The following is a 16,982-nucleotide window of genomic DNA, read 5'->3' on the forward strand; positions in this document are numbered from 1 at the left end:
AGTTTTTTTAGTTTACAGTTTTCAATCCATTTATAAAACGGTTGCCTTGTCTCTTTCACATCATATTTACTCTCTTTTTTCAGCAGATGTTAAAATGTCCTTTTCAGCAGTTTCAGAAATCTTTGTGATTACTTCTTCCTTCGTCAGTAGTTCTATCTTCTTCCAGTATTTTGTGTATTGTATCCTTCCCGCTGTTAATACACACTCACACACATACAAATATTTAGTTTTCCTCTCCATACTTTCCGACTTTATATTCAATAACAAGCATTCTGGTTTAAATGGAATAACCCTGTCACATATATCTTGAATCATCTTATAAACCAATTTTTTTTGCTTTTATACATGTCCACCACATATGATAAAATGAACCCTCTTTGCTATGACATTTCCAACAGGAATTTTCCATATCTGGGTACATCTTAGCTAGTTTATAAGGTGTCAAATGCCACCTGTAAAGCATTTTATAGATGTTTTCCTTAAATGATACAAATTTTGTTATTTTCAAATAACAAATAATGTCTGTTTTTGTGATATTATTTGAATTCTGTTGTTTTATTGTAAGCTGCCCTGAGCCTCCTTGTGGGATAGGGCGGGATATAAATCTAAAAATTAAATTAAATTAAATGTGGAACAGAATGAGGTGGGAAACTACTGAGGCAGTAGAAAGGTCTATTTCTTCAGACTGCAGGTTGAGTGATCACATTTGGGGATGCTGCACTAATAAACTGCTAAGAACTGCCATATTGAAGGTATTTCAAATGGTAGCTAGGTGCCAGCTCATCTATTAACTATCTGCCTGCTCTATCAAATCTCTACACTGTTCTCCAGCATGCTGTTCCTCTGTGTAATTTTTTGTTGGATGTTATCCTGCACCATTCTAAGTCATTAATTTGTGCCAAACTGCATCTGGAATATTCAAAACAGGTGCCCTTTGATGATATTGGAGATAATGTTTCTTCTTAAAAGTTATGTTTTTCGCTCCATAAGACACACCTGACCATAAGACGCACCTAGTTTTTAAGAGGAGGAAAACAGGAAAAAAAAAATATTCTGAACACATCCCCCATGATTTCCAAATGGTGGGAAGGCATTTTAAAGGAGCGTGGTTCCTTTAAATATGTCGGCCAGAACTCTCATGCTCCTGGCTGTATCCCCAAAGACCTCAGATATGTGTTGAGTTCGACATGGCAACCCTAGGCCCGATGGAGCGCAACACGAACCCACCGTGACTCTCTGGCTGCAGTCTCTGCCCCAAGGAGCTTGCCTGACCCAGGCAGCGCCCTCAGTCTCCTGGGAGGGGGCTGGACTGGAGCCTTGACGCTCGGTACATGCCCCGCAGCCTCCGCCGAAGAAAGCGCAGGGCCAGGCCCTGCCAGTGGCCGCCCAGCTCTCACGTGCTTCAGCCCGCTCCGCTTAAAGGGCCGCCCCAATGGCGGCAGCGCGTCCAGCGCGATGCCGCTGCTGCCGCTGCTCTTCTTGCTGCTGGCAGGCGAGCGCAGGGAGCGTCAGGTGGCCCTTTGCGTCGCCTCCTGCCCGCAGCAGCCGCAGCCTTTGCCCTGACGCCTCAGCGGGCATGAGAAGCAGAAGATGACACAGCCGAGTCGCTGCCTCCTTCCCCCTCCGCTCTCCTCTTCCTCTGCTGCCATTGTTTGCCCCTCTTCTCGCGTTGTCACTCCGGCTCTGGAGAAGGAGCAGGGGAGGCCGTTCGTGTAAACACCCCTCAGTATTGATACTTCCTCTCTCCCGCCCGCTGCTCATTTTCGACAGCCGACTAGAAGGAAGAGGAGGCCGGCATGTCCGGGCAGCAACAGCCGCCACAACTCCCAGGGGCGGCTCCTCAAGCGCTGGGCAACCCCCCGCCTCAGCCGCGCTTCTCCTTTACCCGCCGCCACTGCCGCCTCCTCCGTTGCCGCCACCGACCACCTCGGCCCCTCCGCCTCTCCCTCCGCCGCCACCGCCCGCAGTCGTCACTACAACAGCCCCCGCCACCGCCTCTTCCTCAGCGGGACCCATGTCTGGCGGTGGCAGTGGCCCGGCCCCGTTTCCTCACTGTGGCGACCCAGCCCTCAACGAGCAAGAGAAGGAGCTCAGGCGGCGCCTCAGGCGACTCTACCCAGCCATGGATGAGCAGGAAACGCCGCTGCCCTGCTCCTCAAGCCCGAAGGACAAATTCAGGTGTGAATATGAACAGACTACCAGGTTGGGAGAAGTGGGAGATGCAGCGCGAGATCCTGGCCCTGCTGGGGCCACCCTTGGCCACGCCCCTTTTTTGCAGTATTCCCCCCATAAGACGCACACACTTCCCCCCACTTTTTTTTGGGGGGGGAGTGCGTCTTATGGAGCGAAAAATACGGTAACTAGTTCTACCTCATTACAAGGAAAAGCTGTTTTTCATAGTTTATCTTTCATTAATTTTGGAATATGAAATATTTTCTGTTAAAGTAACACACCCAGTCTGAAGTAGCTTAAAAATGGAGAGAACAGGTTAAAATCCCAGCAACGTACTGGAAAGGCCTGCATGGTTAACAAACAAAGTAATGGAAGCTGTAAAAGGTAAGGACTCCTTTAAGTGGTGGAAAACCAGTCCAAGTGAGATTAGTAAAAGGGAACACAGGCTGTGGCAAATCAAATGCAAGTCTGTGATCAGGCAGGCAAAAAGGGACTATGAGGAACATATTGCAAATAACATAAAGACCAACAATAAAAATTTCTTCATATATATTAGAAGTAGGAAACCAGCCAGGGAGGCAGTGAGGCTCTTGGATGACCATGGGGTAAAAGGATTACTGAAGGAGGATAGGGAAATGGCTGAGAAGCTGAATGAATTTTTGCCTCCGTCTTCACTGTGGAAGACGAGAACTTTTTGCCCGCTCCAGAACCACTAATTTTGGAAGGGGTGTTGAAAGACCTGAGTCAGATTGAGGTGACAAAAGAGGAGGTCCTATAACTGATAGACAAATTAAAAACTAATAAGTCACCTGGTCCAGATGGCATACATCTGAGAGTTCTGAAAGAACTCAAAGTTGAACTTGTGGATCTTCTAACAAAAATCTGTAATCTTTCATTGAAATCTGCCTCTGTTCCTGAGGACTGGAAGGTAGCAAATGTCACCCTCATCTTTAAAAAGGGTTCCAGAGGAGATCCGGGAAATTACAGGCCAGTCAGTCTGACTTCAATACCGGTAGAGTTGGTAGAAAGCATTATCAAGGACAGAATGAGTAGGCACATTGATGGACTCGGGTTATTGAGGAAGACTCAGCATGGGTTCTGCAAGGGAAGATCTTGCCTCACTAACCTGTTACATTTCTTTGAGGGGGTGAACAAACATGTGGACAAAGGAGACCCGATAGATGTTGTTTACCTTGACTTCCAGAAAGCTTTTGATAAAGTTCCTCATCAAAGGCTCCTTAGAAAGAAGATGAAGAAGATATTGGATTTATATCCCGCCCTCCACTCCGAAGAGTCTCAGAGCGGCTCACAATCTCCTTTACATTCCTCCCCCACAACAGACAACCTGTGAGGTGGGTGGGGCTGGAGAGGGCTCTCACAGCAGCTGCCCTTTCAAGGACAACCTCTGCCCGAGCTATGGCTGACCCAAGGCCATGCTAGCAGGTGCAAGTGGAGGAGTGGGGAATCAAACCCGGTTCTCCCAGATAAGAGTCCGCACACTTAACCACTACACCAAACTGGCTCAAGAAAGCTTGAGAGTCATGGAGTAAAAGGACAGGTCCTCTTGTGGATCAAAAACTGGCTGAGTAATAGGAAGCAGAGAGTGAGTATAAATGGGCAGTCTTCGCAGTGGAGGACGGTAAGCAGTGGGGTGCCACAGGGCTTGGTACTGGGTCCCATGCTCTTTAACTTATTCATAAATGATTTAGAGTTGGGAGTGAGCAGTGAAGTGGCCAAGTTTGCGGATGACACTAAATTGTTCAGGGTGGTGAGAACCAGAGAGGATTGTGAGGAACTCCAAAGGGATCTGTTGAGGCTGGGTGAGTGGGCGTCAACGTGGCAGATGCGGTTCAATGTGGCCAAATGCAAAGTAATGCACATTGGGGCCAAGAATCCCAGCTACAAATTCAAGTTGATGGGTTGTGAACTGGCAGAGACTGACCAAGAGAGAGATCTTGGGGTCATGGTAGATAACTCACTGAAAATGTCAAGACAGTGTACGTTTGCAATAAAAAAGGCCAACGCCATGCTGGGAATTATTAGGAAGGGAATTGAAAACAAATCAGCCAGTATCATAGTGCCCTTGTATAAATCGATGGTGCGGTCTGTGTGCAGTTCTGTTCGCCGCACCTCAAAAAGGATATTATAGCATTGGAGAAAGTCCAGAAAAGGGCAACTAGAATGATTAAAGGGCTGGAACACTTTCCCTATGAAGAAAGGTTGAAACGCTTGGGACTCTTTAGCTTGGAGAAACGTCGACTGCGGGGTGACATGATAGAGGTTTACAAGATAATGCATGGGATGGAGAAAGTAGAGAAAGAAGTACTTTTCTCCCTTTCTCACAATACAAGAACTCGTGGGCATTCGATGAAATTGCTGAGCAGACAGGTTAAAACGGATAAAAGGAAGTACTTCTTCACCCAAGATGTGATTAACTGCCACAGGAGGTGGTGGTGGCCACAAGCATAGCCACCTTCAAGTGTGGTTTAGATAAAAATATGGAGCAGAGGTCCATCAGTGGCTATTAGCCACAGTGTGTGTGTGTGTGTATATATATATATATAAAAATTTGCCACTGTGTGACATGGAGTGTTGGACTGGATGGGCCATTGGCCTGATCTAACATGGCTTCTCTTATGTTCTTATGAAAGGGTCAAATGATGGAACAAAGATTTTATTTCAGCTAAGCATTGTGATCTTCAGTTTTGTGAGGTTCTTATCCTTGAAATAAGGAAAGCTGCAATGCTACCTAACTCTAGATTTGGATGCAATTTGGATATAAAAGCTTAGATCTGTGTTTGCTTATATGATGATGTGTTTCAGTGGTATCATAGTTGCTGAATCAGATGGGCAAATATTTAATCTTCAATTGATGTAAGTACAGATTATATCAGTGAAAGCTTGCAGTTTGGATTGTTATGTGGTTGTAAAACAGGCTTTCAGGAAAGGCATGGGTTGCCTGCCCTAAATAAAGGATGAGCGGGAAAGGTGTCTTCAAGGCTTCCAGTACTTTTATTTTAAATGATGATACATATGGACCCTAAAAGTATAGACAGTTAGCATTTAGAGTTCCTTACATAAACTATGGGATGAAGCTGTGTCTCAAGGTAAAACATCTGTTTGGTATACCAAAGGTCTCAGGTTCCATTCCTGTCATCTCCAGTTTAAAAAAGGAGAAAATATCAAGTAATGTGGATCAAGTGATGTGGAAAACTTTTACCTGAGACCCTTGAGAGCTGCTGCCAGACTAGACTGGCAGTTGTAGCGGCTAAGTACATGGACTCTTATTTGGGAAAACCGGGTTTGATTCCCCACTCCTCCACGTGCAGCTGCTGGAATGGCCTTGGGTCAGCCATAGCTCTTGCAGAGCTTGTCCTTGAAAGGGCAGCTTCTATGAGAATCTTTTCAGCCCCACCCATCTCACGGGGTGTTTGTTGTGAAGGAAGGGGATAAAGGAAATTGTAAACCGCTCTGAGACTTTGATTCAGAAAGAAGGGCGGGGTATAAATCCAATTACTTTTTCTAGACAGTACTGACATTGATGGACCAATGGCCTGATTCAGTATAAGGCTATTTCATGTATGTTCATGTTCAAGGAAGGAAGCTGATCAAAATAAATATTGCATTCTATTACTTTACAAGCACAGTTTATTTTACATTGGTGATTCATACAATTTTAAATAGTTTGTGTTTCATTCATCGTATACATGAAATGATTGAAGCTATAAATAAATTTACCAATAAAAGAAGTCATTTCAATATTTATTTTTGTTTCATAATTGGGTTTCTAAACAGTTGTTTGTTACATTCATGGGCAGGCCTGTAGCTTTGAAATTTTAAGGGGGGCACAGGGGAAAGTGATGGGGCCCTAAAATGACATCAGAAAAATAAAATCATAGGGAAGGTCCTCTGAAGGAGCCCCTCCCCTCAGGGGCAGCAGAGGGGCCGGAGGAGATGGGGCTGGCTTCTATTTCCCCTAGCCAAGCACACTGCCTCCCTGAGACAAGACTCATATTTTCCCCTCCTGCTCTACATTCTCTGCTGGGCTCAGAGCTCGCCATGGCCACCCATCTATGTTGGCATAGGGGAAGGTCCAGATCCTCCCCCTAAACCTGCTCCTCACTCTCTCCTCTCCTCTGCCCAAGAGGAAGCCATTCCTGTGGGCAGCTGGCAGAGATCCCTGCACCACTCAGTGCCTCTGTACACTGTGCTCTCTTCCCCGCAACCCTTTCTTCATGCGGTGCCCAGGAGGTGTTTGATTAGAGGATAGGCAGCTTCTGGAAAGAGAAGGCAGCTGGTGGCAGTGACAAGGTGTGCAAGAACTTGGAAGTTGGGGTGGAGAGTGGTGGGGCCAGGATCCTTGAATGGTGGTAAAGTGGTGGGGCCGGGACCCTGGGCGTCCCCACCGTGACAGAGATGTACTTCATAAAATTGGAGCCTGGGCAAAATTCAGTCCAACCTTTGGTGACCTTTTTGTCTAGTTTTCTTCCATTCTCTCTCTAATTTAATTTCAAACCATAATTTCTTGGGCATATTGCAGGATACACAAAAGCTATAGGCATAGTCTCAAAACTAGAGGACTTATGCTCTTAAGAATGTTAATGTTATTTAGAATTTGGAATCTCTTTTAATTACCACAGTTGTCTGCAAACCATGCTTTCCTGGTTTTGGAGCTATCCAGGGAAATGGGTAGTCTTTCTTGGTTCTCTGCTTCAGAGTATGTTTTCTCCATTCTTGTTGCTATTAACTATGCGTTCAGAGTTAGATGCTTATTGATGCTAACAAGGGTTAATGCTAATCTTGACAAGATGTTTTTGAATTCTGGTCTTTGAAGCATCCATGATCAGAGTCGACGCATGCACAGCTCTTTCCAATGCAGCAAGTCAGTAAGGAAAGGGTGGGGAGAATTTGCTCTGGAGGGTGGCGGAAGAGAGAATATGTGCCACAGGCTGGCCTCTGTTTAAAAAACATAGCTCACAGAGAACCTGATTGATGTGCACTGGAGCTTTTCAGTACTCTTTGGAATTTCCATATTTGTCTCCATCAGGGCCAAAACAGCAAATTGGTGACAACAAAGAGGGCCAATACACCTGTGCAGTTATGACTGCAGAGGGTGTATTGTTTGCAGATGGGGAGGGGTTATGCATGTAGGTAGCCATTTCTGGCTTGTGGCCATCGAGTTCTATTTGAATGGTAGTTAATTGATTTGGTTGTTGCAAGTCAATGCTGTTGGCATCCTCCTCCTCTCCCAGCTTTTGCTGTTGCACCTCAACTCCTTCTGTCTAGTATTTGGCTGCCAAGATCATTTGCCTCTTTTGTTATGACTATGTGGCAATCCTCCTTAAATCTCTAATTGAGTGCCTTGTCCATCACAGGGCTACTCACCCTCATCTTAAAAGACCTCCATAGCCTGTTTCCAGTTAATCTCCCCTGCTCACTTATCCCAATATCAGCTTGCCTTTTGCTTTTCCATCTACACTAGTTCAGCCTTTAGAAGATCTCTTGCTCACTCAAAAAACCCTATCCTTTCTGTCTTTCTGCCGCTGTACCTGGAATTCCCTCCAAAAACTTTCATATCTCCTCTAAAACCTTACCTTTTCTGTTAAATTTTTAACACTGAACACCCTCTTTAGGCTTAAATTCAACAAGGAAAGTGTACTAAGCACTGGAATACTCCATCCCCACCCCAATTTATCTTCCCTTCCCCTTTAGTCCCATACTTCCTCAGGACAGGGGACCCTATCTTGTACTCTGGAGAGATCCAAGCACATTGAAGATGCTGTTGAAAATATACATATCATGGAAGGATTGTAGTTTAAACTATGTGTGAAAAGTAGGGGTGGGCACAAACCACATTTTTATGGTTTGTGGCTGGACCACAAACCAATACGAACCAGGTGACTGGTTCATGAACTGACCTTGTTTGCATTGGTTGGTGAGCCATTTAAAGTTTAAACCCCTGCTTTCTACTCCTCATGTATTTTCATTGAGATCAGAAAGCTGGGAGCCATTTAAACCAAACAGCTGAGCTGCTTTTTGCTCTTGACAGACTGCATCAAAATTTGTCAGAGTTCGTGGCTGTCCTTCAGTATGCGAACATTGTTTCATGAACCACAAACTGACAAAATTCATGATAAACTTTAGTTGGTCAGCCGGTTTGTGCCCATCCTTAGTGAAAAGCTTGTATAATATAGCTGCTACTTGTGTTTTAGGCTAATGCTTTCTCCCAGCTATCTCCATGGAAATAGCCACACTAGAGAGCTACCTTGGTGTAGTGGTGGATTCAGATACAGAGAACTGAGTTTGATTCCCCACATCTCCACAAGAAGCCAGTTGAGTGACCTTGGGTCAGTCACAGTTTTCTCAGAGCCCTCTTAGCCCCACCTACCTCACAGGGTGTCTGTTGTGGGGAGAGGAAGGCAAGGCAATCGTAAGCCACTCTGAGATTCCTTCCAGGTAGTGAAGAGTGGGGTATAAAAACCAACTCTTCTTGTTGTCATTTTATGTTTTTCAGGATTTGTTCTGGGATCTTTCTTGGCATGGGCGACCATTCCCACACCTGGTGGAGAAGATCAGTATCTAGAGGTCTCACATTTACAGCTGTCTTGCTGAAAAGACCCAAGGCGTGAGGAGGAGAGAGACAAGTCTCTTGGCCCAACAGCCATGCCTTTTGGGCTGAAATTGCGGAGGACCAGGCGCTACAATGTCCGGAGCAAGAACTGTTTTATGACTCGGATTCGCTTGTTGGACAACAATGAGATTGAGTGTACACTGTCTGTGGAGAGCACTGGGCAAGAATGTCTGGAGGCCGTGGCTCAGAGGCTGGAATTACGAGAGGTGAGGCTAACCCAGGAAAAGACCATCTGTCGTTTGGCATTTGGCATATTTTTAACTCAAGCAGTTTGTCATTTGGAATCTGTTTATTAGAATCATGTTATTCTTGGAATAGACCTGATCTTATCGCTGAATGGAACATTGGCAAATGTATCCTAGTTACATAAAAAGCAGGGGACCGTCCATTACCTTCAGTTTGGTTTGTGATTCACTGCTATTTCCTGCTGGGGCAAACTCAAGGTGATCTGAAAGACAACTTGATTCTCTTTTTTGCATAGCTCTGTTATTTTACATTTTGAGTGGGCAGCTGATGTTTCCACATTTGGGCATGGCATCAAACATGTTCAGACTCCCACTTGTAATTTGAGGCAGCTGTATCTTTTGTGTGTTTCTCTTATTAATTTTCTTTAAAAAACCCACTAAGTTTGTTTTCCAACTGTTTCAATAACAGATCCTTGATTATTAGGACTGATTGAGTGTGCATGTAAATTTCAAAGTGACCCAGGGACTCCACCAATTTTTGATGGAGTTTGAGAACTCTTCATTGGAAATATAGTCCTACAAGTTCAGTGTGATCCAGTCTCAGTTAAGAGTGCATGGGATTTTAGCTCTTATCCTGGTGAACACACAGCTGTAATACAGAAAGGAGATTCAGTGACTGCATTCAGATGTCACTGTTAAGTAAAAATGTATATGAGTCTCACTTCTCTGCTGTGTCTTCCCACATGGAGATTTGCAGCATTCCACTTACTGATGATGCACAGGTCATCTGAAGCTAACTTTCTCTGGCTAGCTGGTATTCCAAACCAGTGTATAATCCAGGTTTAGAATCTTTAGTTAATGAGGAGGATACTTTCTCTGATTAACCTGTATTTGCATTCAGGGAGTTAGCATTTACCCGAGGATTCTCTTGAGGAGAGAAGGAGCAAGACAAGCATGCAAGATTGGCAACAAGCCGATTTTGTGTAGATCTTTACTTAACAAGGGAGTTAGTGGGTTCCTTGGCCATGGCATGATCCCACCTTTCTCTTGGCTTCACAATTTCAATGGCAGAGATATATATTAATTAACTGAACACATCCATCCAATCTTGTCTTCCTTTTCATGTTTTTGGTAGGGGTTTGACCTTTAAAAATGAACAATATATCTGCTCTATTATATATATGTCCTTTGCCTTATTAATTACAGTTTTTTTAAGAATGCAAAACTGCTCCAGCTTTTCTGGATTATGGGCCATTTGTCCAGGTAGCTACATTCTGATGTCACATTAAAATGAAATTTGATTATGAGCTTCACAGATCAAGAAGTCTTTGATCATTCTCTATGGGCCAGGGGAGAAGGGGAGGGAATTGTGGGACAGTGTGTGAGCATGATAACAATCTATATTTATGGCCATTGTAACAAGCTGGGTTCTATGGCAATTTTTTCTGAGTTCAGATTTGCAGAGGAAGGGTATGTTTGGGCTGAACGCAGTAAGGCAACGTCCAGATCTAATTCTCTGCTTTAACAATTCTGCATTCAGCTTCACTCTAAGGGGCACACTGAAAATGAACCTCGCTCTAAGCTGAACTCATATTAACCCTAGTAACAAAGGCAATAGGAAAATTAGTACATTGGAAACAAGTTTTTAAAGTGCTAACTGTGTTTATCATTGATGCAAGATAAATGACTATAGCAAGCTTGTATATGTTGATTGCTATTCATATGTTCCTGCATTGCTCCAGCAGGAACTTTGATGCATGCATCTTCAGCTGTGTGTATATAGGAACCATTTTGTTCCATAGTATCGTATGGGAAATGTTCCTTATGCACAGTGGAGGAATCACAGAAAAGTCCAAAAGGCTGCCTAGCTCTTAGATATAATTAACACCCATTTGATGTGCTATGCTAGTACAGCAAGGCTTTGTACACTGGATTGTGCCCCTAGACCTTCAAAACTGATCAGTTTAGGTCTGATTTAAGCACAATGCTGACAGAGCAAAAGTTCTTTCCTGTGGGACGTGGCACTCACAAGGCATCTTGTCCTGCTACCTGTACAAAACAGCTATATGTGCTTAAATAGTGTGCCAGGGTAACACTTGCCTAAGGATATCTATCATGCATAGCTGTAACTGCCCAGTTTAATTGAGGAGTTGTACAGTTGCAAAGTCCCGCAGGTAAGACCTTCTGTCCTGCCTAGGTTACATATAAATCAGATCTAAGTGTGGAGCCTGTAGTAGTACTTTTGAATTCAGTGGGACCTGCTTCTGGGTATACATACACAGAACTTGGCTGAGTAGCCCATTCATGCTACCCTTCCAAAAAGAAAATATATGTATTTGCACTTCCTTTTATTTTTAGAATTCTGAAGTATGGAACAGAGCAATTGAATGGAATAACTTGCTTTAGCACCACAGGCTTACCTTGCAATGCTGGAGAAAGAATTCACCCAGGGAATGTCTTTGTCTTTTACAGTAGCATTGCAAATACTCTGGCTACTGCTAATCTCTCTGTACTATTAGGGAAAGGCAGTTGCAGCTCTGTAAGCAAGCTGCAGCTGCTTTTGAAAAAGAGATGCTATTCCAAGGGTTAAAGTGATTCAGTGAACTGGCAGTTGCTCCTGTCCTTCTGGAGTGCAGGGAATGTTAAGAGAGAAGCAGACTTGGAAGCAAACTAATGGTGAAGGGATATCCTCTCTTTTTGGTTTTCAATGGGATGAAAAGAACTTAATTTGCATTCCTTCACTAGGAAGGAAATAGAAAATGTCCTTGATACAGTTGATATCTAAGTATTCTGAAACTGTTAGACAAAGATTGTGGTGGGGCTTTCTCTCTCTCATCTGTTAACCTTTGTAAGTCCTGAACAAGGAACTTTTAGTCGTCCCCAGTATATGCACTTGGGAAAAATAATTGGAATTTTTTCAGACTTCAGGAAAGGTATTTGTACTGGCAGTCTTAATTGAACATATGAAGCTGCCTTATACTGAATCAGACCCTCGGTCCATCAAAGTCAGTCTTGTCTTCTCAGACTGGCAGCGGCTCTCCAGGGTCTCAAGCGGAGGTTTTTCACACCTATTTGCCTGGACCCTTTTTTGGAGATGCCAGGGATTGAACCTGGGACCTTCTGCATCCCAAGCAGATGCTCTACCACTGAGCCACCGTCCCTCCATTATTTGGGTCTCCAATACTGTTTCTTCTTCATCATCTCCTTCATCATCATCTTAAATTTTTCAGATCCTATGGGGTACTTGGGTGGGGAGAGCTGGTAGATGACACCAAAATTGCAGGGAACCTAGTCCTGCCTGTCCAGTAAAGACATCCCACGCCCCCCTCCCTCACCTGGGTGAAGGCCAATAAGGTATTTTTCAGATACATATTTGGACCAGAAACGTATAAATGCACAACCCTACCTTTGTGAGGAGTAAGATTATGGTTTCAGCAAAGTAACATGCCTTTTGCTAATTCTAGGGATCCCAAACAGCAGCCTGTGTTTTTTGGAAGTTGTTCCATACACTGTGTGTTTGAATCTTTTTTCTCCCCTTGTCAAGATAATATCAGGCTGTATATATTATAAGCAATGAACTTTACTTGGAAGGTTATAGCAAAATAACTGGAGTAGTAGAGGTAACTGATGTAATTCTAATAGGCCTCTTCACACTTGCAGTTGCAAGTAGATCTTTCGGTTAGTCTGTTAAACAATATGTCATGCATACAGGATGGCTTCTCTGCTGTTGCTAAAGAGCTATTCTGACACAAGTAGTTGTGATCCAATAGTCACATAAATGTGGGATTTGTACACAATGGGCAACTTTCTGCATATCTGTTGCATAGGGTTGCCAAGTCCAATTCAAGAAATATCTGGGGACTTTGGGGGTGGAGCCAGGAGACATTGGGGCGGAGCCAGAAGCAAGGGTGTGACAAGCATAATTGAACGTCAAGGGAGTTCTGGCCATCACATCTTTTAAATCCCTTCCCTCCATAGGAAACAATGAAGGATAGGGGCACCTTCTTTTGGGGCTCATAGAATTGGACCTCCTGGTCCAATCTTTTTGAAACTTGGGGGGTATTTTGGGGAGAGGCCCTGGATGCTACGCTGCAAATTTGGTGCCTCTACCTAAAAAAAACAGCCTCCCCAGAGCCCCAGATACCCGTGGATCAATTCTCCATTATTTCCTATGAGAATAAATCTCCATAGGGAATAATAGTTACCTCCCCTCTCCCCCCCAGCTCTTTCTTTCACTCACACACATGCTTAACTGTCTCTGGTGCCTCCACAACGAGGTCTGGAAAGTACAGGAAAGTGCTGCTCTCTTTTACACACACACTCACTTGTCTGAAAGAAAGCAAAACACTGTGAAGCCTACAACCCTGTGAGGTAGGTTAAGCTGAGTGACAGGCTCAAGGTCCCCCAGGGAGCTTCCATGGCAGAGTGGGGATTTGAACCTGGGTCTCCAAGCTCCTAGTTAACTAGTAACACTCTAAGATGAGGAAGAAGAGGAAGAAGATATTGGATTTATATCCAGCCCTTCACTCTGAATCTCAGAGTGGCTCACAGTCTCCTTTATCTTCCTCCTTTACAACAAACACCCTGTGAGGTGGGTGGGGTCGAGAGAGCTCTTGCAGCAGCTGCCCTTTCAAGGACAACTCTGAGGGATATGGCTGACCCAAGGCCATTCCTGCAGGTGGAGGTGGGGAATGGAACCCGGTTCTCCCCCGAAGACCAGGACACCAGCAGCATGGGGATGAAGGCTGCTCCCTGCGTAAAGGCGCAGGGCAGTTTCCCCTGCAGGGGCCTCAGCCTGACGAACACACAAACACCCACTCTCTTTTCACTTATCTCCGCAGGGGGACTGGCCTCACTTTCCTGTGCTATTCTTCCCTCACGGGTTGCTTCTTTTTCGGAAAGAGCGCGCAACCATTTGTCTGTTCTGCCTTCCTCACACCCGCTCGTTTGCCCTGGGGGTAAGGTGTTCCTTCCACGCCCCCCAAGCAATCTTCCTGTTTTTTTTCAAGCATGCAGCTCTCGCCCCTGAGCAGACTGTAGCGTGAGATTACTCTCGGCAGCCGCCATACGGTCCTCCTCGTTGCTCCAAGGACAGACCCAGAGAGATGTGGGGCTCGCTTCCCGGCACCACGAAGTCCCATCCGCGCCGACCGAGCAGGATCCACCCTCTCCACCACCCCCACAGGGAAATTTCTCAAGCGCAAATGGATGCTTCCTCAGATGGACCCTGGCGAGCTCGCGCGGGGCTTCTTTACCCTTTGCAAAATCTGGAAGTGGTTTCTCTTCACTGACAGAGAGGAGAGCGCTTCTCCTCCCCTCGGGAAGGGAAGGGGCAAGGAGACGCTGCTGCGCGCCCCCCCCCTGCTTTCCAGATTTTGGCGAGCGGGGGGAGGAGGCTCCAAACCGGGGGTCCCCAGCCCAGGCGGGGGATTTGGGAAGCCTACTGTTGCCACTTGTGAAATTTGTGCTTGCTTCTTTCTATTTGGAATGCTGGAACGGTTTCAGTGAGGCTGGGTTTTTTTTGGGGGGGGGGGTTGTGGGTTAGTTTGTTTCTGGACTCCTTTCTGGAATGTTAGGTAGTTATCCTACTTCATCTGATTTTTTTATATATATAGCAAAAATCTACTTCTTTTAAATCTGTTTTTAATTACAGTGCTGTTCTTGTTTTGCCATCAGCTGATGTAAGTTTAAACCACACTTTGTTTAATTGGAATTATTTTAACACTGGAAGCATAGCATTTATTGCTTTGTTTGGCCTTTTTCCCAGCACACAGTTTCTATACCATATTTTCACTGAGATATGTGCCATTTGCAGTTTAGCATCAAATGTACTTCTGGTAGCCTACACAGGCTGCCCAGATCAGTGTAAAGAGAGCTAGTTTCACAGGTGTATTGCCAGTACTTGGGCCTCACATTCTGGCTGTCTTCTCTGGACAATCTGAGCAATCCAAAACCTGGAGGTCCTGGGGAATGTCTTTTAAAGAAGAATGGATGATCATGCCCTGTTGCTGGAGTTTTATTTTTGCTCTTATTCCTCTTCTGTTACCTCCGAACTATTAATATTATAGTCAGGATCTCTAAGTTGCAGTCTAACAATTTGACCCTATCTGTCGTTTAATCTGCTTTGTCAACCCGGTTTTGTTTTTTGTTTCGTATGCAGTAACAGTTTTTTAAACATACGGCATGTGTTATGTTTTAACAACAGTCAATTAAAAAGTAAATTAAAGAAAATAAAGAAAACAAATGTATCCATAGAACTTTAAGAAAACTAGGAAGTAGGAGGAAGAAGGGAATTATTTGATCATCTATAGAGACGCTACACATTTGTATTCCTTAGGCAAATAGTAAATGTTACTAGTATTGCATTGTACAAGGACATTTCATTTTCTGTTCAATACATGCAAGGTGTTTTTGTGTGTATACCATTTGTTCTGTAGATGATAAATCTAAAACATGTATGTCTCAGTCTTCAAAATTTAGGGACATAGAAGTTTTGCAAGCCATTAGGGCACAGTTGCCAGCTCCATCTTGAGAAGCTTAGGGGTGGAGGGATGTGGGGAAAGAAGGCAGCTCAGTGGATATGTGATTCCATAGAGCAGGGTTTCCCAAACTTTTCTTTCCTGTGGCTCAGTTATTTTTACACTGCTCCTTCGTGGCCCACTAAAATTCGGGGGTGGAGCTGGGAGACAAGAATTATGTAATTTCCTGTGGTGTCACTTCCAGGTCAAGGGCCAAGTGATGTCACTTCCAGGGCACACACTCCACCAAAACCAAAACTCCATCTTTTCCTGTGATGTTACTTCCAGAGCACTCCTCCAAACCTGCCTCTTCTTCTGAAGTAACTTCATTTTCAGAAAAATCTCTCTGAAACTCATGCTGAGCCAAAATGGGGTTGGAAAGTGGGTAGTCTGCAACTTTTTCATGCATTCCCAGGGTCCTCTCTTTCCACCCTCACACCTGCATGCACCTGTTTGTGTGTTCTTCTCCAGCTTGCAAGCACTCCTAATGCCCATGTTCAATTGCCTGCACCACCTACACACCCCTTCCTCAACAGCACTGGCCAGTGTATGCAGTTGGAAGTGCTTTTGTCATTGCCATCAGGCATGCCAGTGCTGTGTTCCACCCACACTGGGCCCTGGCAGCTGCTGTACCTCAAAATATGCTGACACATTTAGTAGGCCCTTCCTTCAGCTGCTACTACTGGAACCCTTCCTCAAGCTATAACCAAGTTTGCTTGGTTTCAAGAAAATCTTTTGACAGCTATTTTTCATACTTTTCCTTGAGTGAAACAGTGGGAAATTGCTGTGAAAGGTAGCAGAGAATTGTACTGCAATTAATGAATTAATTTCAAGTTATATAAAGTTCATACAAGCTTTTCTGCAGTTATCCCAAAAAGGATATTTATGAGGAGCTTGCAGCTTTTTACTGGCTGTGTTTCCCATGCCTTTAAAAGCAACCTGTTGTTCAGATATTTAGCCAATGAACTTCTTTCATCCTTTTTAATATCTACAGGAGGAGTTTAATTTTGGTGTCAGACAGCTGTTAAAAGCAGGACCGGTAAAATGGTGCCAAGTTCATAGTATCATCACTTCCAGTGCTGTTGAGATATACAGCAGTAATCTCCAATAATCTCTTTCTGCCCCACACCTCTAACTCTCACTCACTCACACAGAAATCTCATTGAAAGGCCAGCTGGCTACAACTGGGGGTGCCAATTTTTCATTGACAGAGCTCCTATGTTTGCAACAACAGTATGATGAACAGAAAAGTTTCATCCAGTAAAAATGGAAGGAAAGAAAGAAAGGGGAAGAATGAAATGGAAGGAAAGGAAAAGACAGACATGTAAAGAAAGAACATAAGAACATAAGAGAAGCCATGTTGGATCAGGCCAGTGAACCATCCAGTCAAAAATTCTCTCATACAATGCCCAAAAAGCACCAGAATGTCCACCAGTGGGGCCAGGGCACTAGAAGCCCTCCCACTGTTGCTTCCCC

General features: G+C 44.5%; 1 protein-coding gene across 1 annotated transcript in view; it reads left to right on the forward strand.

Moving 5' to 3' along the window:
• Nucleotides 1-16,982, forward strand: part of PTPN14 (protein tyrosine phosphatase non-receptor type 14) — a 219,902-nt gene that overhangs the window by 92,439 nt on the left and 110,481 nt on the right. The window contains exon 2 of the mRNA XM_060246847.1: nucleotides 8,687-9,009. Coding sequence (XP_060102830.1) covers nucleotides 8,836-9,009 — 174 coding nt within the window. The 5' untranslated portion in view covers nucleotides 8,687-8,835. The remainder of the gene's footprint in view (nucleotides 1-8,686; nucleotides 9,010-16,982) is intronic.

This window comes from Heteronotia binoei, chromosome 1 (genome assembly GCF_032191835.1).
Source record: "Heteronotia binoei isolate CCM8104 ecotype False Entrance Well chromosome 1, APGP_CSIRO_Hbin_v1, whole genome shotgun sequence".
In the NCBI taxonomy this organism is placed as follows: domain Eukaryota; kingdom Metazoa; phylum Chordata; class Lepidosauria; order Squamata; family Gekkonidae; genus Heteronotia; species Heteronotia binoei.